Consider the following 27,418-nt stretch of genomic DNA (forward strand, 5'->3'; position numbering starts at 1 on the left):
GTACCGTAGCAGAGTGTGCTAAGAATCTCAGAACCCGGACAGGCCGCCAATAGAAACTGACCGGTGCAAAGTTTAAAAACTGAACCGTCTCGAGTGAAGCTAGCCTAGCAGGACTCTTTGTGGAACTATCAGACATTGCTTGGGATATCATTGGCATTAGGTAGGTTATGGAAACTGGTGCAGCTTATACAGTGCTAACAAATGCCCATGTCCTCTGCTACAGAGGACTACCAGATAAGAAGCAGTTCGGGGTAGGATTCCTAATCTATTAGCACACTGCTGGCAAGATTGACGAATTCTACAGCATTTATGAGAGGGTAGCAGTAGTCGTAATAAAGCTGAATAGGAGATATAGAATAAAGGTTTACAAACCTACGCTCCAGCATCCAGTCACACGATGAAGAAATAGAGTAGTTTTGAGAAGATGCTGATTAGAGATGCGAAAAGTGAAAATTCAGTACACGCTAGTCATGGGCGACTTCAATGCGAATGGGGGGGAAAGCAGGTTGGGGAAAAAGCAGTTGACTACTACGGCGTGGATTCTAGGACAACTCGAGGAGAGTTGTTGGTAGAATTTGCGGAAAGGAATATGCTGCGTATAATAAAAACCTTCTTCAGGAAGCGTTGGAACAAAAAGTGAACCTGGAACAGTCCTAATGGTGAAACAAGAAATGAAATTGACTTTATACTTTCAGCCAATCAGAGCATAGTGCATGATGAAGAAGTGTTAGGCAGGGTAAAGTGCAGTGATCATCGGTTAGGGATCAATTTGAATAGAGAAAGGGTGAAATTGGTCAAGAAGAAATAGGCCTACCTAGACGCAGTAAGGGTAAAAGCAGACCAATTCAGGTTGGCACCTGAAGGAAAATTGGCTGCCATAGAAGAGAGAATTGAAAATGACATAGAGGCAAATATTGAAACTATAACTCGGATGGTTTCAGAAGCAGCAATTGAAGTGGGAGGTAGGGCACCAAGCAATCGGTAGGTAACCTCTCCCAAGCAACAAAGAACCTAAAAAAATGAAAAGGAACAAAAGTGTCCAACTCAAGAGATCAGATAGAATTCGCGGAAATGTCGAAACTATGCAACAAGGAGAAAAAAGGGATATTCAAAATCGTAACCTAAGAAAGACTGAGGAAGCTGTAAAAAAATAGACGCAGCGTAAAACAGTGAAAAAGAAACCAGGCAGCGGACTAACGAATATTTTTGTACTCAAACATAGACAGGGTAATATCAACAGCAGTCTCGAAGATATAGTAAAAGCAGCGGAAGAATTTTATACTAACCTTTACAGTACCCAAAGCAGCCACGATACCTCCATTCAAAGTAGTAAGGAGCAGCTTAGAGAGGCTCTTTCTATAACTAGCGATAAAGTTAGAAGGTCCTTGCAAGACATGAAATGGGGAAAAGCAGCAGGAGAAGATGGACTACTAGTCGATTTAAAGTATGGTGAAATCATAATGGTTGACAGATTAACGGCCCTTTATGCGAAATGCCTAACGAATTCAAGGGTCCCAGAGAACTGAAATAATGCCAACATTATACTAATTCACAAAAGGAAGGCGTTAAAGAATTGAAAACTTATGGGCCCATTAGCTTACTTCAAATATTATAAGAAATATTCACCAATACACTCTTCAATAGAATAAGTGCAACAGCGGATTTTATTTATTCAAGTGAGCTGGCAGGTTTCAAGAAGGAATGTTCTACAATGGATCACGTCCATGTCATCAATGAGGTAATATTTCTATATGGCTTTCATAAATTGCGAAAAGGCATTTCAATCAGTCGAAATACCAGCAGTCATCGAGGCATTACGTAAGCAAACAGTAGAAGACGCTTACGTAAATATATTGGAACGTATGTACAGAGATTGCACAGCCACCTGAATTTTCCGCAAGAAAAGTCGGAAGATGCGTACAAAGAAAGGGGTCAGACAGGGAGACACAATCTCTCCGATGCTATTCACTGCGTGCGCGGAAGAAGTATTCAAGCTATTAAATTGGTAAGGCTTAGGAGTAAGGATCAACGGCGAATACCTCAGCAACCTTAGATTTGCCGATGACATTTTCCTGTTGTGCAAAACTGGGGACGAGGTACAACATATGATCGAGGACATTAACAGATGGAGTATAAATGTGGGGTTGAAGAATAATATGCAGAAGACAAATGTAATAATCAAAAGCCGAACGTGGGAACAAGTTGAGGATCGCCAGTCACCCTCGAGAGTCTGTGAACGAGAACGCGTACCTCGGGTTGGAGCGCATTCGGCAGACATTTTCACATCCGGACTGGAAGCTTACCATTATTATTAAAAAGGAAGGTGTACAATCAAGGCATTCTAGCAGTGCTGATATATGGGAAGAAACTTGGAGACTGAAAATAAGCTCGAAATCAAGTTAAGGGCCCCGCAAACAGCGATCGAACGAATAATGTTACGCATACCGTTAAGAGACAGGAAGAGAGCGGTGTTGATCAGAGAGCAAACAGGAATACCCGATATTCTAATTGACATTAGGAAAAGAAATGGAGCTGCGCAGGGCATGCAATGCGTAGGTTAGATAACTGGCAGAGCATTAGGGTTACAGAATGGGTGCCAAGTGAAGGGAAGCGCAGTCGGGGTTGGCAGAAGACCAGGTGGGGTGATGAAATTAATAAATTCGGATGTGGTAGTTCGAATAGGTTGGCGCCGTACAGCGGCAATTCGAGATCGCACGTAGAGGCCTTCGTCCTATAGTGGACATAAAATAGGCTGCTGCTGATGATGATGAGCATCATCATCATCATCATTATGAAGCCGCTCTTTGGCCAATACTGGCCTTTCCGCCATAAAACACTACACATCATCACTGAGCCCTCTGCTGCACGGGAGAGGTTGGGACCTTAGTCGTCTGAACCGCCCAGGTACACGGTGTCACCCATTGCAAACATTCTGTAATGGTTCGGGTAGTGAGATAGTATAGCTGTGCCATAGCTTCGACAACAATATTTGCGATATTTTCAGGTCTCGCAGACACATGGACATAGACTATATCGGTAAGTACTAAATTTCATCTTTCTCGCATACTTCATATTCTCAATGACTGCGTATTCTAACCACTGTTCAGCTTGTCAAGTCGCGGCAACGAATCACGTTATGCCTTATGTATTCTTAAATTGCTATTTATTTTGTGATTATCTTATTATGAGAACAAGTCATGTAGGAAAGGCGGAAATGACGTGCTTTGGCTAGACATTCCAACTTTCTTTTTGTGATTACTCTTGCATGTAAACTGCAAAGCCAGTATGAACAGGTAAGTCGTACATACTGCAAAGCTAGTATCAACAGGTTAGACGTACATACTAGTGAATAATAAAATATGAGTGATTCTCATTTACGACCATAATGTGAGAGAATGGGGTTCACATTAAGTAAACTCTGTCGATATTATGTTGCATGTGAAATGCTCCAGAATCTCTAGATTCCGAATGTCCATAATTGCCTCTCTTGGAAAGCAGTGAATGTTTGAACCATACATGAAAGCCTGAGATAATATTGTGAGATCTGGCTTGTTTTTCTCAATCACCTATTGATGATGTCTACGGGCGAAAGCTTGACTGCGCTCGCTGATGGACTGTATTGGGGTCGGAATTTTTTCAAGCTGCAACGTACAGTTTGACTCAATGATAACCCCCCCCCCCCCCCCCTGTGTTTTCTAAGCAAGACTGCTTTTTGTAATTCAGCGCAATCTAACGGCTCCTCATAATCTAGTGGATCTAACATCATGTAAACTATTCCACCCGCCTCTTAGTAGAGGCTCGGAAACTCGTACAGGTGCTGGGTGCGTTCAGCTTTCCTTCTGCTGGAGAAGAAAATATTTTTTGCCCCTGCTAATAATTATTTTGAACGAATTCACAAGCACAGCTTTGCAATAAAATTTAGGATTGAAGTGTGCAGCAGTGGAGCATCACAGATATCAATGGGGGCGAATTTTTACAACCACTTGTCTTCGTCTTGAAGAAGGTATTAACAGATGTCGTTGCAGAAAACGGTCAAAGAATGATAGACGATAAAAATTATCTGCCCTTGTTCCCTTTCCATAAAGATTTTCAGTTTCATTACGCTCTAGTGAGAATGAATGTCTTCGCAAAAGCTGTGGAGTCACCGCAACACTACAATGAAAAGCCCAATTGCAGCACTTGTATTGGATGCTGAACGTAACTTGATCCAAACGCTATTATTAGATGTCGAACACATTGGACGAAAGAAATCAACGGTCTGCTATTGATCACAGTTGTCATGAGGCAATCACCGTATATGATGAAGTATGCTGACTTAGCTAATAGGTTATCTTGTAAATAATTCATTTTTCTCGTAGGGCTTTTGTCGTGCTCATAAAATCCGACGGAACCAATGCGATGATAAATGCCGACGTTGTGGCAATTGGCACTAAATCATTGCAGTGGCAGGCCGTACTACCTCGGAAGAGGCGCCTTATGAGGCATGTATTCTGCCGGGTTTCTAGTCTTGCACTCACCTCTTACCATGGCTGGCTCTCGAGCGGCGCCGTGGTAAAGTCCGCTCTTGGAGCAGTTGTTAGTCCATATTCAGACAAGATTGTCCGAGTCTATATGACTCGGGTTCAATATGGTCCATGATCTGGTAAGCTTTTCATTGTTTTTTATTAAGGACCGGCACATACCCGCTGCCGCATACGACCACGACATCATCACAACGATAGTATGATAAGAAATAAAGGACGATGACGCAATGACGACGGTTATATGACAACGGGATGAGGACAAGGGGAGGACTACAAGTGTATAGTGACAATGGCGTGATGACTACTTTATCATGAAGCCTGTAGGCCGACGATGGTGTGACAAGGAAAGCATGACGCAGAAGAATGACGAAGCTAGACTGACGACGATGGCAGAAACATGACGGCAGGACGATGGCGGTCTGGTAGCAGGGGCATTATAGCAACGGCATGACAACGGCGGCATCATTGCGTTGAATGCCGACAGTATGCGCTGACGAGTGACGGCTGACAAAGCCGGAAATACTAAGAGGCAGCGACCGCGATTGTGTCACCACCAGAAGCACACGTCTAGTTTCCCAAGCAATTGGAGAACTTGGGCCCCTGGGTTCATGTAGAAGACATGGCGACCACCGCATGACGAGAGAGATCATGAAGCTTCAATGACGGCAGTTCACTAGTCACAATGTTGTTGTGACAACGAAATCATGAAGGAAGTGTAAGAGTAGTCTGGCGTTAAATCTGCAGTAACGAAGATGCAACGACCACAATGGCACCACGACCATGACCACGTACCTAATGACCCAAACTATTATTAGACACGCTATTTTTAGTAGAAGGCGTGACCATGACTGTATGACGACAGTGAGATTATGAATAATGAAGGTGGGATGACGTTCATTGAACGACCCGACGATACAGAGACAGCGTTACCACAATTAATACATGAAAACTGTGGCCATAACGAAGACGCCTAACGACAGTTGTATGACACAGCTTGAATAACGACGGATCAAAGACCAGGCAGGCATCTAGACCACGACCGCATACTGAGTAGCCAAAGGTATTAGATTGGTTTCGTGACTGTATATGAGTAGAAGGCTTCACGATTAGGACAGGAGGAGAGTCAGATCACGAAGCTAGAATGACAGTGATGGAGCGACCACAACTGCATTGGGACGACTAGCACGCTCCTATGGCTCTTGCCGCCGGACCGAAAAAACGAAAAATGCGGGACAATCACAAGTTACGAGGTGCAAAGGTAGTTCTAGTATTGACAACCTACTAGATAAAGTGTACCATGCTGGCGTTCTGCAGTTATTTAAATAACTCTTAACTTCGGTTTAGCGTGTTGCTTAACACATTCTCCTGATTAACTACAGCGTGTGCTTTATTACTATAGCGCATATTTACGTCTCTGTGCTTTTCTGGACTTGTTACTGCGCCTGTGGGGTCTACCGCCCACTCCATCGCGGTAATGGATGTACAACACCCCAACGATCCTCCCGGTTCCCATTCAACTGCGGACATCGGTTCGAGGAAGCGAGGAAATACGTCGAGTGGTAGCGAGGACACAGAGCTGTACTGCGCATCAGGTGACGAGTCCTCGGAAGACAGCTTTCGACTTGTCGAGTACCGCAAGTCCAAACGAAGAATTATCAACTCATCTTCGGCGTCCAGCTCGAACACTGTGAAAACAGCTCCAGAGCGATGGCCTCACTCCATCCTGTTTGTGCCACAGGACGCTACCGACAACCTGCGCGTCCTCAACAGGCAAGCACTCTCCGTGTATCTAGAAACACCGTGCCAAATGAGATCAAGGATGTTAGGATAAACACTAGGCGAAACATCCTGGCAATCGATGTGATGAACCCGAGTGCACTGACCATACTACAACATGTAACGCAGCTGGGAAACATCAAGGTCCGCTACATCGTGCCAATGAATGGTGTCACAATAACAGGAGTCATCTATGACATTGACAATGAAATATCTAATGCAGACCTCCCAATTATCATAAAACCAGCAAGCGAACACAACGTAATTGTGCATGTTGGTCGCCTCGGCAACACAGGTTGTGTGAGGATAACCTTCAAAGGCGACTGCCTTCCACCATACGTGAAGGTCGGCGACTTTCGCCACCAGGTTCGACCATTTATTCCAAGACCAATGCAATGCTTCAATTGTCAGAAGATTGGACATCTGAAGGGAGTTTGCGAAAATTCGGCCGTGTGCCCTCGATGTGCCGAACCCCACTCAAAAGACAACTGCAGCGCAAACACGTTGAAGTGTCCTAACTGTCGAGGTGATCACTGTGCCTCTTCCAAAGACTGTCCCCAGATCAAGAAAGAGATCACCATTCTTAAACAAATGGTGAGAGACAACTCTCCCCACAAAGAGGCCGCTGTGAAAGTACGGCGAAGACGACGTCACCGACGAAGGTCTTTATGACGGAAAACATCAAGCTTTAAGGAAAAGTCAACTCATCAAGTCAAGCATCATCATCAGTGGAAGTTTCCAGCACTCCGAACACCGATGTTGGAAGGGAGAAAACAGCCAGATCTCTCTCCACAAAGGAATGGCCGTGACTTCCGCGTACACGACCGCCAGAAGAGCCGCAGAAGAAGCCCCCCCCCCCTCCAGTACAGCAAGGTACTGTATCCGAGGAGTCGCGGAAAACAGATGACCAAGTGATAACACTTATTGGGCCTTTAATGAATGCCATTCGCCTGTTGCTAAGGAACATGCACACACCGTCTGCCAGAAGTGCGCTTCAAGTACTGGACGCTCTGAGTCCGGTGCTTGCAACCCTTGAGTATATCATGGCTCCACAGCCACGGTCTTTTAGGGAAGAGGTCCGACAAGCAGCTATTTTTCAGTGGAACGCCCGCGGACTCAGAGCGCGCCTTTCGGATTTCCGTCTCTTCGTGTACGCCAATGTGTTTCCCATTATCGTCATTTGCGAGCCGAACTTATCGAACAAAATCAGGCTTTCTGGATATGAATCATCTATGTCGTCAACTGTTTATGAAAACAGTTAGGTTTTGGTGTTTATTCGCCGTGACCTCACCTACACTTATCAGCCTGTACCACCTAATGACAATAACCGATATATATGCCTAAACGTAAGGAAAAAGAATCTGGCTTTCACTTTTGTAGGCGCCTACCTATCTCCGTCAAGTCGATTTGATTACAAAAGAATACGAGACGTCCTTTCCTCAACTTCCAATCCATGGGTCACCATTGGAGATTTTAACGCCCATCATACACTCTGGGGAAGCCCGATGATCAACGCAAGAGGCAGAGCTCTGGTATCTTTCGCCTCCAGTAATGAACTTTGGCTGCTGAATGATGGAAGTCCTACGTTCTTACGTGGCTCCACGTACAGCAGCTGTCTTGACTTGGCTTTCGTCTCAGGAAGCCTTGTCAGACGTGCAGGGTGGTTTGCGGACATAGAGACGCACGGAAGTGACCATATCCCCACATACATCAAGATCAGAGGTTTGGCCGCTTCCAAAATACGGGATACGATCCAAAGAGTGGACTGGCCTAAATTTCTGTCTATTATGGAAGAACACTGCGACGCCAATCCATCTTTCGACTTCGAAGAGGCAATCAAGAGTGTGGTGCAAGACACTATGCGTACTCTCACATGCTCGTCGAAACTGAACGAATTTGATGTGGAACTAGAACAACCTCGAGCAATCCGACGACGTGCTAAACGAAGATACCAACGCATGAAAAGAATGGACGATCTACGGACCACCAGGCGCACGCAAAAGAAGATACAGCGCCGGTTAGACAAGCTCGAAGCGCAACGTTGGGCTGCCTTCTGTGAGTCGCTAGATGCACGCAAGCCTTTATCGCAACTATGGAGAAGAGTGCGTAGATTGCGGACGTTTCCCGTACAGCGATTCCCATACAAGGTAGTTGCCCTCTCTCAAAAGAGATCGGAGATTGACGTGGCAGAGGATTTCTGCGCAAGATTATCCGGCCAACTGACAGCTAACAACAATCCATCGCCTTCGAGCAGCTGTCCACCACCACGCGATCACCGGTTGGATCTACCATTCTCGATCCACGAACTTAAGGCAGGATTAGCTTTGTGTAGCCGCACATCAGCGCCAGGACCTGACGGAATTTCCGACCGAGCTCTGTGTCACCTGGGGGAGTGAGCGAGAGGAGTTCTTCTTGAGGTGTCTAATGAATCTTGGAGAAATGGCACGCTACCAACAACCTGGAAGACAAGTCGCCTTGTTCCACTGCTGAAGCATGGCAAGTCGCCGTTGGAACTCTAATCGTATCGCCTGATCGCTTTGGCGAGCTGTGTGGGCAAAGTAATGGAGAGGATGGTCTTAGGACACCTGGAGTGGTATTTGGAGTACCACAACACCTACCCAGATACCATGGCGGGCTTCCGACGCGGTCGATCATCGATCGATAACGTCGTCGACCTGGTGACCTACATTCATCATGAGAAATGCCGTAAGCGTCTCTGCGCATCTTTATTCCTCGACGTTAAAGGGACGTATGACAACGTTACGCATGAAGCCATCCTGTCTGCTCTCGCAGAGGTAGGAGTGCGTGGTCGGATGTTTCAATGGATACGGAGCTATCTATCCATGCGATCCTTCTTTGTAAGCACCGAGGAAGGCCATACTTCTATACTATATATCTAGCGCGGCGTCCCCCAGGGTGGTATACTTAGCCCTGTGTTATTTAATCTAGCACTAATTGCTCTCCTTGAGCACGTGCCAACCACAGTGAGGCTATCAATGTACGCGGATGATATCTGCATCTGGACGTCTGCAGTCACACGCCTACAGTTGCGAGCGAGAATTCAAATAGCCACCACACAAACTGCTATCTACCTCCGTAATCGAGGCCTGGAAATTTCCTCCGAGAAATGCGCACTAGTGCCATTTATGCGCAAACTCATGGCAAACTACAGTGTAATGATAAATGGCCAAATAATACGACAGGTGCGATCGTACAAGTTTCTAGGTGTCATAATCGACAGGGTGTTGTCATGGAGCCCACACATATCATACGTGAAAAAACGGTTGACAGGCATCTGCCACCTATTCAAGTTTTTCGCTGGAAAGACCTGGGGAATGTCGCTAAGTGCCATGTTACAACTGTACAGGGTGCTCTTTCTAGGATTCCTGCGATACAGCTCGCCAGCAATAAACAACATAGGCAAAACGAATCTACGCAGAATACAAAGTCTTCAGGGTCAAGTGCTCCGGATCTGTCTAGGCCTGCCTCGGAGTGCTTCAACAGTCGCTACGATAGCAATTGCTAGAGACCACCTTGTCAAGACCCACGTTGAAGTGGAAGTACTCAGGACCGATATGAGGAATCTAGCCAGGACTCCTCGTCACCATTTAGCCTCTCTACCAGTGGACAGGCCGCACACATCTTTCAGCCGAACGTTAATTGCATATGATGAATCATTGCCAGATTGTTTCACTCCGGCTGCGAGACCTTCGATCCCTCCATGGTGCCTCACTCAGCCAAAAATCAAACTCGCAATACCTGGTATCTCGAAAAAAGCTGATCTGTCACCACCAGCCCTTAGGCAGCTCACGCTACTATATTTGTACGAGAACTACCGTGACTCTACGCATGTTTACACTGATGGATCTGTCCTTCCAAACAGCTCCACGGCGGCAATCGTCATACCAGCGAAAGCTACAACAATCAAATTTAAGACGACCCACGCGACAACATCGACGGCAGCAGAGCTCGCAGCGCTCTTTACTGCCCTTCACATTGGTGATTAACCCCCACACAAGTGGACATTATTCTGCGATTTGAAGGCGGCACGGCAGTCTCTACTGTCACCTTTACGACGCGGACCGCACGAACAACTAATATTCCATATTACAGACACGTTACACCATATAAGCAATGCAGGCCATGAAATAACCTTCCAGTGGCTTCCACGTCACTGCGGGATTATCGGCAATGAAATTGCGGATCACGCTGCCCGCTCAGCCCATACTGAGGAGCGCCACGTCCCAGTTCCTCTTTCTAGAACTGAGGCGGCACGGAAGCTCCGCCTACTTGCTCGGCAGTGCACCGCGTTGCAGTGGAGTGAGCCACATTTAAGAAATACGCGACTGTTCTCACTTGATCGCACACTAAGTCTTCGAGCGCCATCACAGCTTCGCCGTAGAGACGCCACGCTTTTATATCAACTTTGCTTGGGCGTAGCCTTTACTAAAGCCTATGCATTCCGCATAGGGATGACCTACACCCCAACCTGTGACCACTGCGGCCATGAAGAATCAATTGGTCATATTTTGTGCGCCTGCCCGGAGTACAATCCACCGAGGGCGTGCCTTCGCCACGAACTTGACCAACTGGACGACCAACCGCTATCCGAAAAAAAATTCTGCAACATCGAAAGGACCTACCGTCACAGAAGAAGGCCGTTGAAGCACTTTTGCACGTCTTGCGATCTACCGGCCTGTGTGAACGATTTTAACTGGAACGCCTTTTGTGTGTGTGTCTCCATGTGTGCGCGTTCCTTTTTTTATCTTTTTTTAGCGTTTTCCTCTCTGTCATCTTTCTAACCCTTATCACCCATCCCCAGTGTAGGGTAGCAAACCGGAGACTCACATCTGGTTAACCTGCCTGCCTGTCCTCTTCATTCTCTCTCTCTCTCTACTGCAACGTGACTGAATCGTTCAGAAGAGATTGAAGTGACTGGAGTTACTGTTCAGTTATTTTATGCATTATTGTAAAAAAATGAGTTTCCTAATTTTGATGTGGCTCATTTTTGGAAATATTGCCACGCTAAAATCCACGGAGGTATAAAAATCGCCGACAACTACTGCGGAATATGGACAAACTCAAATTCGTAAGGCTTTATAAGAAAGGTACCACTCGTAACAATGGGTTCTCTTTCTAACGAGTGGCTTGTGGAATAATAAGTCACGATAAACTAGCACAACCTTTCCCCCTCTCTTTCTCCAAGACACCGAGTAGTTCTCCCTAAAGGGTTGGAGAAATTAGCGCCCCTTACCTCTTCACAATCGTTGTCTTTCAATTGCAGCCACTCGTAGAAAGGTGCCTTTTATTCAACGGTGCTCTTTATTTCAGAGGTGCTTTCTTTGAATTACCGAAGACTACAAAGAGGATAATTAACATATATGCATACCTGGGTAAGAGCTCACCACTTTGCTGTCTTAGCTTTTTCGTCCTTTTCTTATACTGCACAGCTCCTACAGTAATATATTTGCTGTGTGATGACACTGTGCAATAAAGAGATAGTTTAAAAGAAGTCAAACATTGTCAGTATGCCCGGTAACTGTAAATCTAAACTTCAACCGCAACTTTTGCAAGCAGTCACTGTATATTAAATAAAGGAAGTATTTTTATATATTGTCTTCTTCCAATTATGGGGAAAACAGATCAATCACCAGTAAAATAGGGGGAGGAGGGTACAGGCTGTCTTGGCATTATGACATTGCGCAGAATGTAGACTTACATGGCGTAAATGTAGTGAACATGGCATAGAAACTGCTATGGATTGTTTAATTTTGAATTGAGCAAAATGATTAGCAATGTCCAGACTAAACATATTACAATAAAGGCAAAGGCGGAAGGATCTGCTCCGCTGTCTAAAGTAGGGAACATCATAATCTGGATAATATATAGTTAACTAATGACCTCTAACTTAACTGTGAAGGCCGCATTAAAAGTATGACGCAACCAGCAAAGTGCTAAAACACGTAAGCTGACCTAAGCAAGAACGCATGTTATCGAAATATCACTGAATATCAAATTTTGTAACATCTAAAATCAGAAAAATATTAGTGCAGTGCAGTACGGTAAAATATTTGTATTCGTCTACCTTTGGCAAATGTAACTCCATGCTGGAAAACGATGGCAATGTTTCTATGCTAAGAACTTGGACCTTACCGCTGTTTTTACAGCATGGTAAACAATTGAATTTATGGCGACAGTAATACAATATTTCTCCCACAACTTCTAAAACGCATTCCAATGCTAACAGAATCGTATCCCTACACGCGAACTACTGTTCACGCAATATTTTTTTTATGAGTGACATGCAATGTTACATAAGAAGGCATATTATACCCCCGATTGTTGTTGATATGACACGGGCTGCATTGGTGTCTTAAGCAGAGCCTTGAAAATGCCCCCTTGTAGTTGCGTACCCAAAATTGTCGCTACAGCAACGAAGACGACCGCTAAGATAACACCACGTGCTGCAACCTTCTTGCAGAGCGACCTGTAACATGAAACGTAGTCTTCAGAAGGGCGTTAATTTATACACAATATTAGTACACATTGCAGCGAAAAAGCTTTTCCTATTACCATTACGAAATATGCAGACTATTTCTGGCTTATAGTCGCATAATATGAGCCTGTCATGAAATCATGACCACTACTAGCGGTAGTTGGAAATGGGATGGTACCACAATTGCACCAGACTGCCAAGCCGAAAATAGCTCTCGCAATACCTGTCGCAAGAAAACACACTCGTACTGCCTGTGCTCTAGATCATCCAAGTTTACAGAATTTTTTCATGCCGATACCCTAGACAGAAAAAAAACACTTTTGGCACAGCGCGTGATGGCGGAAAACCACAATGCCTTGTGTCCTAGACATCAACTATATGTTGTACTGCTGCGGAACCAGCAAGTCTGTGTCGGCATATATCTGCGAGAATAGAAACTTAAAATGTTAAAATAATATACGGTTATGAATGCCTCAGAAAGCGGAATCAAAAATAACAAATTTTCGCCATTAGTGTGGCCCGAACCACCACATAAAGGACCACATTCACAGCAGTCAGTTAAGGAATGTTAAGTTACACAATTGTTGTACATAGCACCCGCAAAGGATGAACCTCATGAAATGGCGCTAAGGTAGATGTGCTAAATCTCCAATCTCCAACGCTGTGTATGTCGTCTATCGCTGTCCTTGTCCTTCGCGCTGTCTGTTGTTTCTGATTTCCAATATAGTTCTCATTACAAGAACATCAGATATATTGTTAATTTTTTGTTTATTGGCAGATAAATCATGCATAGGTCAGATAAAAAAGCGGAGTTGATGAACAGGATTCTTAATGTCCCACGATGTCAATAAAGTAGGAAATATGTGTAATAAATTTAAACGTCATACATCATGTCGCAATGAATAATAAAGCTCGACAACGCTTGGAAAAACGCTAGGACAACGTTATGCCTCAGTATATAGTGAAATAGTAAACACAACTAAATTAAACACAATTAGAAATACAGCAGCCCCCGATAACAAAGCAGTTGTATTGCCGTTGGCCATACTAAAATTTATCGAATTTTTTTTCCGCACATTTAACCTGAGCTCGCCTTTCTACACGTTGCAGGTACTGGACAGGTAGAAAATAAGATATCTGGATGGTACAAGGTGTTGTACGCTAACAAAGTTTGTTTTATTTTGGCAACAGAAGAACAAGGTAAGAACCAAATATATTACGATGTAGTACAAATGTTTGCTGGCAACGTGCATATATATATGAACCTAATTACTAGGGAAAGTTTGCAGCAACATTTAAAAGCTAGGGCAAATCGTTTCAGTTCCCTAAACTAATAGCTCACTAACGTATCAAATTGTAATGTTTGATTATATGCTTTAGAAGGCTTGCTTAGGTACTACCCGGCTATAACTTGTTTTTTTAGTAAAGCGGAAATTTTACATAGGGCTTGGCCGCCTAAATTTCCAAAATAAAACAACTTACCTTAGTAGAAGTGCATCCTCTTTGGGCGTCTACTTCCAGGGTTATCGCTCCCGTGCATGCCCTTTTGCCGAAAGAATGCTTTGAGGGCTATATTATTTATGCGTTTTTAAAGAATTTAGCTGAAGAATTAAGGTGGCAGCATTTACTGTTGCTCACTCATACGCAATCGAATTTCCGACGTAACACCTGTTTCCATTATATCCTACTTTAAGGAGCATTTCTTAAAAAAAGTATTGAATGCCCTTCTTTATGGCTAGCCATCTGATAGTTAGATACGAGGCACGAAAAACAAGAACATATTGCATGCTAGTTTTGTGCTTGTTATTAAATAATATTTCATAGTTCTTATGAAGGCGCTGTCAAATGTTGTTGTGTCATTTGGTTGGCTGGCGAACCTGCAGTGAATAAATTAAAACGTTTGTACTCAATACCAACATAAGGCGCCCATTATGTTGAAAAAATAGACATTCAGCAACGTCGAAGTTCCTGCATAACTATGGAACGAGTACGTCCTTGACACTTGCTCTCTTAAGTATTGCATTGGCTTCCAGCCATGCTAATTACGTTTAATATAGAGCGCTAGAGATTGTGAGTTCGAATTACTTATTCTTAGAAGGAAAAAAAAAACTACCTGAGACACAGTGCGCCCATCCGAAAGCAACTGCATTGTTGCCGATCCACTTCCAGCCAACTTCCTGTCGCTTTGTGTATGTCTGCTTGTTGTTTTTGCCCTTCTTCAAGTTTGATGGCATTCCGCCGGTAGAAACATGTACCAATTAGTCCAACAAGCCACTCTTATGGCGCCGATATTCTCAAAATGTAAAGCTACAGGTAGCGAGGAGAAGGAATGGTCCAAACTTACAGGGTCCCCGTAATCTTCAGTTTCATCTGAATGCCTTAATATAATGCGTTACAAAAGTACGTGTTTCGGCCTTTCCGCATCCTGAGTACGCAAAGCGTCATTGTGAATTCAGGGGCCTTTTATACACAAAGGTAGATGCGATTCACCTATCTGTATATACTAAACACAAGAACATATTGCGCCCTAAAGTAGAGAAGGAAGTAAACAACTTGCAGAACAAAAATAGCGTCACGGTGAAGAACACAGCGCCGGAGGTGGGCAGTACTTTTGATCAGAGTGAAGGGCTTAACCCTGTCATGGGGCGATCGCGCAGACGCAGGGAGCCGGCGTGGGGTAGTATCGCGGCATGCAGAGAGGACAAAAGCACTGGTTAAACGACATTTCATGTTCACTGGTCTAAAGTTAGGCCCGTTGCTGGAGGCGTTTGATTGGCCTAGGCAGCACGCCCTTGCGGCGTTCACGGAGAGGCTGCCTGAAGATGCTTGATAATTTATCAGCACAGAGGTCAGTGCCTGCAGCAACGTGTAACGGGAAACTCGTCTCATGGATACTCAGGCACCCTGGACACCATCGTCTGTGTCTCTACGTCTCCTGCAAAGTAGTCGTCATTAAGTCTCCGGATTACATTCAAGCTACCGTGGATGTCACCCTCTGACTGCTCATCTCTACATTCTAGTTCTGGTTTTTGTTCCCTAGTGAAATGACGCAACCCACTCTGTGCGATTGCCTATGAATCGGGCGGTGTAGAAACTATTACCATATTTTTCTAATAAGTTTGGATGACAAAAAATAACTTTTTTGCAAATGGCATATAAAGTGTCGACTGTTACGGATATGAATAATCAATTATCTAAGTATAAACTAAAATAGAATTTTGTTAGCAAAATAAGTGTTAAGAGTTTTGGCATGCAATTCTTTTTGTCACGCGCAGGAAGCTGCAGAGGGATTCACATACGTTCCTCTGGCTCAAACCTAGTATGGTAGATGCAAAGGCAAGAGTTACAGGAAGAGCTAAATTCAAGCCAAGCTTTTGGAATTGTTCTGTAAAATGTTTTCGGTTGAATAATGCAATGGCGGCATGTCAAAAAGATGTGTTGCAAAGGCTCACTCTGATGGCATAAAGGGCACAAAGGCGATATAGCCTTTGGGCCCTAGTAGCGATTACGAGACCACAGTGACGAGTGCCCCACTGGACTTGTTGTGTGCCCCAGTGACGAGTGCCCTACTGGACTACAAATTTTTAAGTGGAGCACCATTTGTTATTCGAAACAAAATCAAGAAGCGCGAAATCAGATTTTGCCAAAGACAATCGCGCGAAGTTTCTTGCAATAGTATGTTTTCTGAATCGTTCCACAGTTACGAAATCTTACGTAGGTAAAATGGGGATTATAGGACCGTCGTGGCGGGCTACTGCTAGTGCATCTGCATATTCGTTTATGGTTAGACGTTTGTGGCCTGACAACCACACTAAACGAACGAGACGTAAATATCTTGGGAGAAGAAAATAGAAAGTTTATAGTGAATGGAACAATTTTGATGTGGCTAGTGAAGAACAGACAGGCAGGCAATCAGTTAAGATTACGGCTGATTACAGAGCTGATGGTAGTTTGCGTAAAGCTAAGAGATTGGCCAATAGTTCCGCCTGGAAGTTAGACGTGAAATCAGGCAGCTGAATCGAAATCGACTAATTTGGATGTTATGATACAATGCCGACACCTGCCTTTTCTTCACAGACGGAAGCATCAGTAGCTATAACGGTCTTTGTATCCAGGCGTGTAAGGTTGCCTTCTAAAATACTATTCAGCTATTGATAGCGAAGATGTTTAGTATTATTTCTAAAAATAACATCTAATTCAATTTTAGCGACTGGAACAGAGGAATTTAGTAAGACCACCTCTCATGGGTGAACATTTCGTGGGTTCAGTTATGTTTCTTGAATATGTGAGGGCGACGTGAGCAATATTATTGCTAGTTAATAACTGAGGCTGATTCAGTAATGAAAATATATTGTAGCGAAGAGATTGTAGAAGAGACGCTAGTGGGTTCAGCGCTACTGGCTCTAAACGCTAGTGGGTCGAGCGCTCCTGCTCAGCAACGGCTCTCGTGCTTGAAAGCTGTGACTGCCCTGCCCGTCGACGTTGCGCTGCTCCCGAGCTCTATAATAAACACCTTTAGAATTGGTGGAGTGTGCGGGGTAACCACAGACCATCATCCTGGAACTCCGGTCCCGTACCCTACCATCTACAATGCCCCAAGACGCCTCCCAGCAAACGCCTCCGCCTGCACCCACTGCGTGTCCCGGGGTGCCTCGTCATCGCGACCCTCCTATCTACACTGGAGCGGACGACACTGACGTGGACGAATGGCTCACGGCGTACGACAGAGTAGGCGACCATAACAAGTGGGATGAAGCAGCCAAATTGAGCCATGTTCTGTTCTACCTCGCTGGAGTGGCCAGCCTGTGGTATAACAACCACCAAGCAGAGTTCCAGACATGGTCGGAATTTAAGACTTCCCTCGCCGATGTATTTGGTCGCCCTGCTGTTCGCAAGCTGCGTGCCGAGCAACGTTTGCGAGAACGAGCTCAACAGCCAGGCGAAACGTTCACCAGCTATATCGAAGATGTCCTGGATCTATGTAGGAAAGTCGATTCGACCATGGCGGAGTCTGATCGCATCCGAAACATGCTGAAGGGCATAGAAGACGACGCCTTTAACATGTTGCTGGCCAAAAGTCCACGCTCTGTGGCTGAAATTGTCACACTGTGCCAGAGCTATGAAGAACTCCGCAGGCAGCGGTCACTGACCCGTCGATCTCTACCGCGTGACGAACACCTCGCTGGTTTGGCTGCCATGTCCAACCAGGCAGCGTTGCTCGCAGAAATGAAGGCGTTCGTCCGGGAGGAAGTTGCCCGGCAACTCTCGTTGATGGATTTTGCACAGCTGCAGTCGGTACACGCGCCTACGCCAAGTTTTGCGCCTCCGCTTCGCTGCGTCATAGCGCAAGAACTGCACGAGGTTTTGCCTGAGCACCACCAGCGTGTTCCTGCGGCTGCGCCTCACAGCTACGCCGAAGTCATGGCCAGGCCCCAACAGATGCCGACGGCTGTGCCACTCAGCTACGCGGAAGTCGTCACCTAGCCTCAACAACTCCCGCAACGGGGATCTCTCACGTACGCCGAAGTCCTCGCTATGCCCCGACAACAGCCGGCTATGCAATCACTTCACCAGGCGCCACGTCCAACGCGTCATTCCACATGGATGGGACCTGCCTCAACGACTCGGTGGCGTACAGCGGACAATCGACCAATATGTTTTGCGTGCGGCTATGCAGGCCACGTCGCACGCTACTGTAGTCGCGTGCAGTCGCCTAGCGCTACACCTTATGGGCCAAGTTCTATGGCGGGTTCGCCGCGCCCTTATTACGACGACGAACCTCGGGCTGCGTCACCACCATTCCGCCGGTCCGCCAACATCCGCCGCTCAACTTCTTCACGCCGACGCTCCCCATCACCGATGCGGCCTCGTCCCGAAGCTCGGGATGTCGAAAACTAATCGTCGCAGTCCATGAGGCAAGGGCTGCGACGCCGTCGAAACGCGAAAGTCCTCAACGTAGCCCGACCAATGTGATAGACGTGTTATTTGATGGTGTGCGCACATATGCCCTCGTGGATACCGGAGCCGCTGTATCAGTTATGGACGCAAAGCTTTGTCGCTTCCTTCGAAAGGTTATGACGCCCATTGCTGGATTCGCCCTCCGCACAGCAGGCGCACAGCGTATTCACCCGATTGCGGTGTGCACCGCTCGTGTTCTCATCGAGGACGTTGTATACGCCGTCGAATTTATTGTGATTTCCTCGTCCTCCCACGAAGTTATCCTGGGGTGGGACTTTCTCGCCCGCCACGATGCCGTCATTCATTGCGCATGGGCCGATCTCGAACTGTCGCCGATCTCAGATATGACGCTTGCCGATGATGCTTCTTTTGCAAACAAACTACTCGTCAGGCACGACACCAACGTTCCTCCCAACTCGTCAGTGATTGTATCAATGCATTGCGGCAGCCTCTCCGACGCCGTCGCACTACTTTCTCCATCAGGCTGCTTTTACACTCGAAAACGTCTGCTGCTGCCTTTTGCGACTGTGAACGTCAAACAGGGCTCCACAGCTATTTTTGTCTGTAACCCCTTCTCATACCCTGTGATGCTGCTTCAAGGCGAATGTCTTGGCCACGTGGAAGTGCTCGACGCCGTACAAATTACGGACGTTCCCGAAGACACGTCCTGCGCCAGTTACAACACGCTCGGTTCTCTGTCGACATCCAACCCTCTGCCCACAGGTGTGTTCGATTCATCTATTGCCGATGGCCTCACCCCACCTCAGCGTTCGCAGCTTCTGTGCATCTTAGAATTTCGTTCTTCTTTTGATGTCGAGGAACCTTCCTTGGGCCGGGCGTCTGCTGTCACGCACCATATTGACACTGGCTCCCAACCACCATTGGGGCAACGACCATATCGCGTCTCTGCGACGGAACGTCGTGTGATTAATGAGCAAGTGGACGATATGCTTCGCCGCGAAGTGATCCGACCCTCGAACAGTCCATGGGCATCCCCTGTCGTCCTTGTTACGAAAAAAGACGGCTCGATACGGTTCTGTGTAGACTATCGCCGCCTGAACAAGATCTCTCGCAAAGATGTATACCCGCTGCCGCGAATTGATGACGCCATCGATAGCCTACAAGGAGCAGAATTCTTTTCATCTCGAGATTTATGCTCCGGCTATTGGCAAGTACCCATGGCTGACGTCGATAGGCCGAAGACAGCCTTTGTCACACCCGACGGCTTATACGAATTTAACGTCATGCCGTTTGGACTTTGTAATTCGCCAGCAACTTTTGAACGCATGATGGACACAGTCCTCCGCGGTTTGAAGTGGCACACGTGCTTATGTTATCTCGACGACGTTGTTGTTTTTGCCTCTGACTTCACCACGCACCTTCAACGCCTACGGCGTGTTTTGACTTGCTTAGCGAACGCTGGCCTTCAACTGAACCTAAAGAAGTGCCAATTTGCAGCGCGGCAGCTCATGATACTAGGCTATGTCGTCTCGAAGGATGGAATCCTCCCCGATCCAGCCAAACTTCGTGCCATAGCCGAATTTCCTAAACCAACGTCCGTCAAAGAACTGCGCAGTTTTGTAGGTTTGTGTTCCTACTTCCGGCGCTTCATTCGAAATTTCGCCGCCGTCATATCGCCCCTGACGAAGCTCCTTGACAGCAACGGACCTCTCCATTCGTGGTCGTCCGAGTGCGACGAGGCGTTCACTAAGCTCCGTGGTTTGCTGACGTCTCCTCCCATTTTGCTCCACTACGATCCAACGGCACCTATTGAGGTACACACAGATGCCAGCGGTGTTGGCCTCGGCGCTGTCTTAGCACAGCGCAAAGAAGGGTTTCCTGAATATGTTGTGGCATATGCAAGCCGTATGCTTACTAAAGCCGAGACCAATTACACCGTCACGGAAAAAGAATGTCTGGCGATCATCTGGGCGCTTACCAAGTTCCGGCCCTATTTGTATGGTCGCCAATTTGGTGTCGTCACGGACCACCATGCACTATGCTGGCTGTCGTCATTGAAGGATCCCTCAGGCCGTCTCGCCCGCTGGGCGCTTCGCTTACAGGATTACGATATCCGCGTACTGTACCGCAACGGACGCCAGCATGCTGATGCTGACGCCCTCTCACGTTCTCCCTTGCCAGACGACAATGCCTGCTGCGCAATATTCCAGCTTGACGTTTCTTCCGTCGACATTGGGACCATCGCTTCTGAGCAGCGGAAGGACCCCTGGATTGCCTCCATCATAGACTGCCTTGCTGATCCGTCATCGCAGCCAACCACTCGTGCATTGCGCCGTCAAGCTCGCCATGTCGCCATTCGCGACGACCTGCTTCATCGACGCAATTACACCTCTGACGGCCGGCAGTGGTGATTAGTTGTACCTCGAAGCCTGCGTTCTGAAATCTGCGCATCGTTCCACTCTGATCGACAGTGTGCGCATTCGGGACTTTTCAACACCTACCAGCGCCTCCGACGACGCTACTACTGGCGAGGAATGTGCAACTACATTAAAAAGTTTGTTCGTTCATGCCCCGACTGCCAGCGCCGAAAATCTTCACCCCACCTCTCGCCAGCTGGCCTGCAGCCTCTACCCTGCCCTACCCAACCGTTCGGGCGCGTTGGCATCGATTTGTATGGACCACTTCCCCTGACGTCGGCTGGTAACCGCTGGGCCATTGTGGCAGTAGATCACCTTACACGATACGCTGAAACCGCCGCTCTCCCAGCAGCTACAGCGCGCGATGTTGCATCCTTCCTGCTTCGCCGATTCATCCTGCGGCATGGTCCACCTCAAGAATTGCTCAGCGATCGCGGCTGCGTCTTCCTGTCGGAAGTAGTTGAAGCGATTCTCAAAGAGTGCCACGTTGTTCATCGTACGACTACGGCGTACCACCCTCAAACGAATGGCCTCACCGAGCGCTTCAACCGTACGCTCGGCGACATGCTTTCAATGTACGTTGCCTCCGACCACACGAACTGGGACGCCATTCTGCCATTCGTCAGCTACGCGTATAATACCGCTACGCAGAGAACCACTGGATTTTCACCCTATTTCTTGCCGTATGGTCGACACCCTTCGCACACCATCGACACCATTCTTCCGTACCGGCCGGATGCATCCGAGTACGTCCCTATTTCTGACACGGTCCGACATGCAGAAGAGTGCCGTGACCTCGCGCGGGCCTTTACTTCCGATGATCAAGAGCGCCAGAGGAGCACTCGCGGTGACGCCACTGCCACGGTCACCTTTGATCCGGGAGCGCTCGTGTGGCTCTCAGTCCCTTTAACTGCCCCTGGCCTCTCATCAAAACTGGTCCCTAAGTATGAAGGCCCTTATCCTGGTCTCGAACGCGCATCTCCTGTAAACTATGTCATCGAACCGGTTGAGCCATCTGAAGACATGCGCCGCCGGGGACGAGACATTGTCCATGTCGACCGTTTAAAGCGTTACTACGACCCACTCATCGTGACGAGCAGTTAGGTCGCCGGACGGCTCCCTTCTCGCTCCCGGGGGGTGGTTGTAGCGAAGAGATTGCAGAAGAGACGCTAGTGGGTTCAGCGCTACTGGCTCTAAACGCTAGTGGGTCGAGCGCTCCTGCTCAGCAACGGCTCTCGTGCTTGAAAGCTGTGACTGCCCTGCCCGTCGACGTTGCGCTGCTCCCGAGCTCTATAATAAACACCTTTAGAATGTTGAGATATGTTTGGTGACGCGTATATATTTAGAAAAGTTGTACTGTCTGGATATGAAATCGCATGAAAGAAGGCAGGCGTGCTTCTTGTTATCATTAGGTACAAATTTTGGAAGCTTAAGACATAAACGTAATGCCTCTGGTTCTAACAGAACCAGAGGCCTAATTTAGTGTACAGATGCGCCAGAAAAGAAAAGGCAGTCGAATTATATTATCGGGCGAACATATATGCAATATATCGTAATGAGTTCGTGCCAACGCAACCGTGGTCGATTGCTGCTTGGTATATGCAGCATTCATTACTACTATCTACATTACTACATTACTATCCCCTTCACCGTAGCAATTACTACAAAAAAAACTCATACGGCTTCCTTGAAAGGAAAGCCACGCAGTTCAAGAAAAATTCGTCCTGGTCCGGTACTCAAACCCTGGACCACCGCCTTTCCGAGGCACGCTTCGCTTTGCTGCTTGGTTCTACATTCGGATGGATTACATTGTTGTCGTTCCAGATACTCTCTATTTTAAACCAATATCTGAAAACTGCAATAGAAATTTATTTCGGGGCTACAGCTATGACCCGCAAATGTTTGTCTTCTCGTAAGAACCCGAAATTTCATCTATGCACATTTGAGTCAACCATAAAGCTATTATTGCGGTCAAAAGATTCCATGCTCTCAGTCGGACTTGTGCCACATGTGGCTCACGATGGCAGTAACAAATACTTACTCATTTTGCGTGGGAATGTGTTATACACCCATGTGACCCTTTTGTAGAACATCATACACTACAGCGCACATTTCGCACATTTCTCCTCGCTACGATGTCATTGCGGGAGCCTACCGTGAGAGCTTTAAACCAGTTGGACTCTATACCCTTTTCAAAAATTAAGTTCCTTCCTACTTGTGCATTTGCTTCACTTTAACAAACAACAGTGGAAGTGTTATTGCAGAGCTCCAAGATGGCAGGTTCCTGGAGAGGGCCCATATACTCGGAGTGCATATTCAAGTGTGCGTAAATCTGGGTCTCTCGTCGTCCCTATATTTATTTCCCGCAGTACAGGTTAGCATACAGGACAGTGCGTCTGGTTACCCTCCCTGCCTTGTCTCGGTTCTGTTTATCTCTACATACATATGTATACTAATGTCTAGCTGGGTCTCTATTACTTGTTCGCGTTTCCTGTCAAACGTCTTGTGAAAAGTAGCACAATTAACAAAAATTATATGAGAGGAAATAGGTTATGTGTTTTATTGCGCTGGAATATCGGACTGCTATCGGTTCTAATACACTCTGCTAAAAGGCAGAAGCCGGGAATTACCCTTGTGACGATCAGCGTCGGCCCTAAAGAGATTAGCATTGAGGTAATGTAGCGACACGCGGTATTGATGGCGCCCAAATGAGCCATGTAAGAGGCGTACATGGAGCTACGCTTCATTATCGAACGAAACTGCACGATATAAGGGCACCGCCTTAAAGTGCGCGTGTGGCGCGTGTGTGAATATGGACTCACTCAGGATAATCTGAATATGCATGACGCGCGCTCAGTTCCACTCAGCACCCTAGAAATTTCACGATTATTTTTGTCATTAAAGAGCGACCCATATCAAGTGGCACATCTTGATCACACAAGTTGGCGTGAAGGATGTTACTTTTTTTAATGTTCGAGGCATTTTCTGGAATGCATATGTATTAAAGATATTTGCAAAGGCACGTCAAATAAATGCGTGTAGCCCTGTTTGATCCAAGTACTGCAACAATGTGGTTGAGTACATTTGTCTTCCATTATCCACCTGGTAAAATCACCTTGAACATTTGGCTTTAATTTGACCTGCCTGACGCTTTTGTGCATAATATTCTCGGTACCTTGATATTGAAGGGCAGCGCTCACCCAGTGACGCTTACCGAGTGACCAAAGCAGATGTTAAAGAGGTCCAGCCAAGACCAGCTTGGCGCAAGTGTCACATAATGATTCAGGCTGGATCGACAGATGATAGGGACACGGTTTCTCTGGCAACCAATGGAACTGCTAGGTTTCCACCCTATGGAACTGCTAGGTTTGCAAATAATGTGCAGATTCTATGGAAGTAGCGAATGATTAAGAATAGATTTTTATGATGTCGAATTTAAAGTATAACCTATTAAAAAACAAGTGGAATATATATTCCTAGCCGATTGCAGCTGTTTCCTCCCGGTAGCAAAGTGAAATTTAACGATACAGAAGTGTGGCACTACAGTAAGGTCAATCGCGTTGTTGATGCGACAGGAAATATTTGAATTGCTTTACAATTCAAACGCTCGAAGTAAAAGACTTAAAGGGACAGTTACTTTCTTACCCTATGGAAATGCATTTTTTATGGGAACCACCGCGCGACGTGCAAGAGATGGCATCGATCGAGTTTAGACTGCGGGCACTTAATTGTGAAGAAGCGTGACGTATTATCGATGATCTCGATGTCATATTATTTGATATACAAACTACGTATTCCTGATATACAGGCATCGTAAAAAAAATGGCGAACAATATAAACATCTGCAAACTAAAGCGATTATTATGGCCTTGAAACTATCTACGTTTGAATCTCGTTGATATGACCTTCACTGGAACCAGTAAAAAAAACGTATTATCCTAAAATCGTATTATATAAAGTAAAATTTATAAAGTATGAAAATTCGCGTACTTGGTCAGAAACGCAAAAGGAAAGGGTCACGTGGCGTCGAGTGATATTGCTTCGGATAAGATGCTATGCGTCGCACCGTCACTCGAAGGCGCACGAATTACCCCCACCGCACTTTTATTCAGCAAAGTTAAAATAGCTCTTCAGTTTGCGCGGGAGTTTCTCCCTTTCAGTGGCCGTGAAAAACCTATTGTGCAAGTTCAAGCAAAGCCACCATCTCCTCAGTCAGCTTAGCAGCTACCCAACTCGAGTCAATGCGGCCGTTGACGCAGCAGCATTTTCCCACCAATGTTGCTGTGGCCCATGACGTCCGTCGGCTGTTGCAATATTACTTAAGCTACTGCACTGCAATATAAAGCTATCAGTTTTCGAAATACCAGTTCCCCATTCATATTATCCAATTTTAAATGAAAACGCCATCGCAAAATCCGTGAGATAACATATTGGTCCTCTGGGATGTTAGTAGGGCAAATGAAAAAAAAAGAATGATCAGCTCAAACAAGGCATTATGCAGAATAACATCAACGAAATTCCTCAGTATTGCGATTGCAGCAGAACATTATATCAGACTCGGCACAAATTTAGAATAATCGTTTAAGCCTTTAGAGAATCCTTCGCTAAGCTATCATAGTCATATCTTGCTGCATCATTGTCTAGCGTGGCGTAGTAAATAATTGAATAGACATCTCCACTCTAAAGGACTGGCTACTGAAGTCAATCTCAGAAATTGCCAATGGTAAAAACCAATTAAAGTAGCGCAGGAGAAACATCGAGAAGAAAGGATATAGTGCAAGCGCTACCAAGTGTCAAACATACTCGTTAGAGCGTCTGGATCTCAATTGCACAGTGCCAAACACTGCAATTTCAATCCACAGTCGCAGAGAGCCTTTCATTTTTTTTAGACCAAAGGACGACCGGACGGACACACCAAGCACAGCATTGAGCTCTTTATTTCTTTTGTACAATGGTCCAGGACTGATGGCAACCTCAGAATGTCTCCAAGTGGACAAAATGTAGGTAGTGAATAGACAGTAATAAGGAACTAATTTCTAGGTACTATAGACATATGGTGAAGCTTAACAAAAGTTTGCAGAGTGCACCTATTCTTTCACAAATATGCTAGTACTAGCCAGTATACCTATGGCAGTCAATGCTTTATTCCATGTAATCAACTACATTACCAATAAGCAATACAGCTTTAGAGGCTGTATGAAAACGTATTGTTCCAGATGTTGACTTTAATACTATTGCTGCATTGTTTTTCTTTCAGCAATGCCAGCGTGTTTGCTTTGGCGAAAAGTACGAGCTACACCACTTGAACGTTATCCGTGCAGGAAAGCATACAAAGAGAGGTGTAGACACTATAAAGGACATAGTCATGTGTACAGCAAAGCAGAATGTATCACTAAAAACAATTTGTAGGCCTGCTTGTTGCTCATTCATATAAACCGTCTTTGCGGTAGATTGCCACAGCTAGCAATCAATTATTCTGCGCTCGAGAAATACTGAATTCACAAGCACAACCTTTCCAGACAATTTGCCTGCAATCACGTGCTTTGCTTCTTATATACAGAAATTGCCGCATATTGTTTTCATTGCAATAATGTAAGAAATAAATAAGTAATAATGAAAGTACTGTGTCCTGGCTGTGTTCTTAAAACTTGTTAATATTTGATGTGCACTCAGACGACAAGAAAAAATCGACTGTGTTTTCATTACACCTTGTTAGGCGAGTTCATTTAGAATTGCTGGAGTGCAAATGTAAATAGTACATGACCTGGGCAGTTGGAGGAGTAGGGGAGAGGCCTTTGCCTTGCAGTGCGTGTAACCAGGCTGATGATGATGATGATGATGATGATGAAATTCGAAACAAGGGCAAGAAAAAAAAAGAAGTTTCTTGACTTTTTTATTTCCTCCTTGTTATTTACGCCCATTTACTCGCCTACTGTATTTTCATTGTTCAAGAATATTTTAGGTGCTCGACACTCAAAAACACGGTGAACTATCGAAGCTCGTAGAATTTCATAATGTGCCAATCACTGTGACGCCACATTGATCACTTACCGTTTGTAAAGGAGTTGCCTCCCATGGCGATCTCTTGAGCCTGAGCGAGGAAGAGGTCCCGGAGGGAAGGAAAAATATAACTTGATTCAAGTACAAGTCTAAAGATCAAGCTAGATAACCAGGATATTCCAGCTAAACTTCTGATTATCACCTTTGTGCTGAGTGTACAACCGCAAGCCCTAGAGACCAGATACAGAAAAATTCAAATCAGACCTGATATTCTAAATCTCCCAAAG

The 27,418-nt window shown here is 45.9% G+C and overlaps 1 protein-coding gene across 3 annotated transcripts in view; it reads left to right on the forward strand.

Moving 5' to 3' along the window:
• Positions 1-26,545, forward strand: part of LOC135905269 (uncharacterized) — a 94,003-nt gene extending 67,458 nt beyond the window's left edge. For all 3 annotated transcript variants that reach the window (XM_065436287.1, XM_070522776.1, XM_070522775.1), the window contains exons 5-8: positions 3,005-3,036; positions 11,631-11,692; positions 13,906-13,995; positions 26,389-26,545. In XM_065436287.1, the coding sequence (XP_065292359.1) occupies positions 3,005-3,036; positions 11,631-11,692; positions 13,906-13,995; positions 26,389-26,540 (336 nt within the window). In that variant the 3' untranslated portion in view covers positions 26,541-26,545. The remainder of the gene's footprint in view (positions 1-3,004; positions 3,037-11,630; positions 11,693-13,905; positions 13,996-26,388) is intronic.
• Positions 26,546-27,418: the final 873 nt, after the last annotated feature.

The sequence above is a fragment of the Dermacentor albipictus genome, chromosome 8 (assembly GCF_038994185.2).
Source record: "Dermacentor albipictus isolate Rhodes 1998 colony chromosome 8, USDA_Dalb.pri_finalv2, whole genome shotgun sequence".
In the NCBI taxonomy this organism is placed as follows: Eukaryota; Metazoa; Arthropoda; class Arachnida; order Ixodida; family Ixodidae; genus Dermacentor; species Dermacentor albipictus.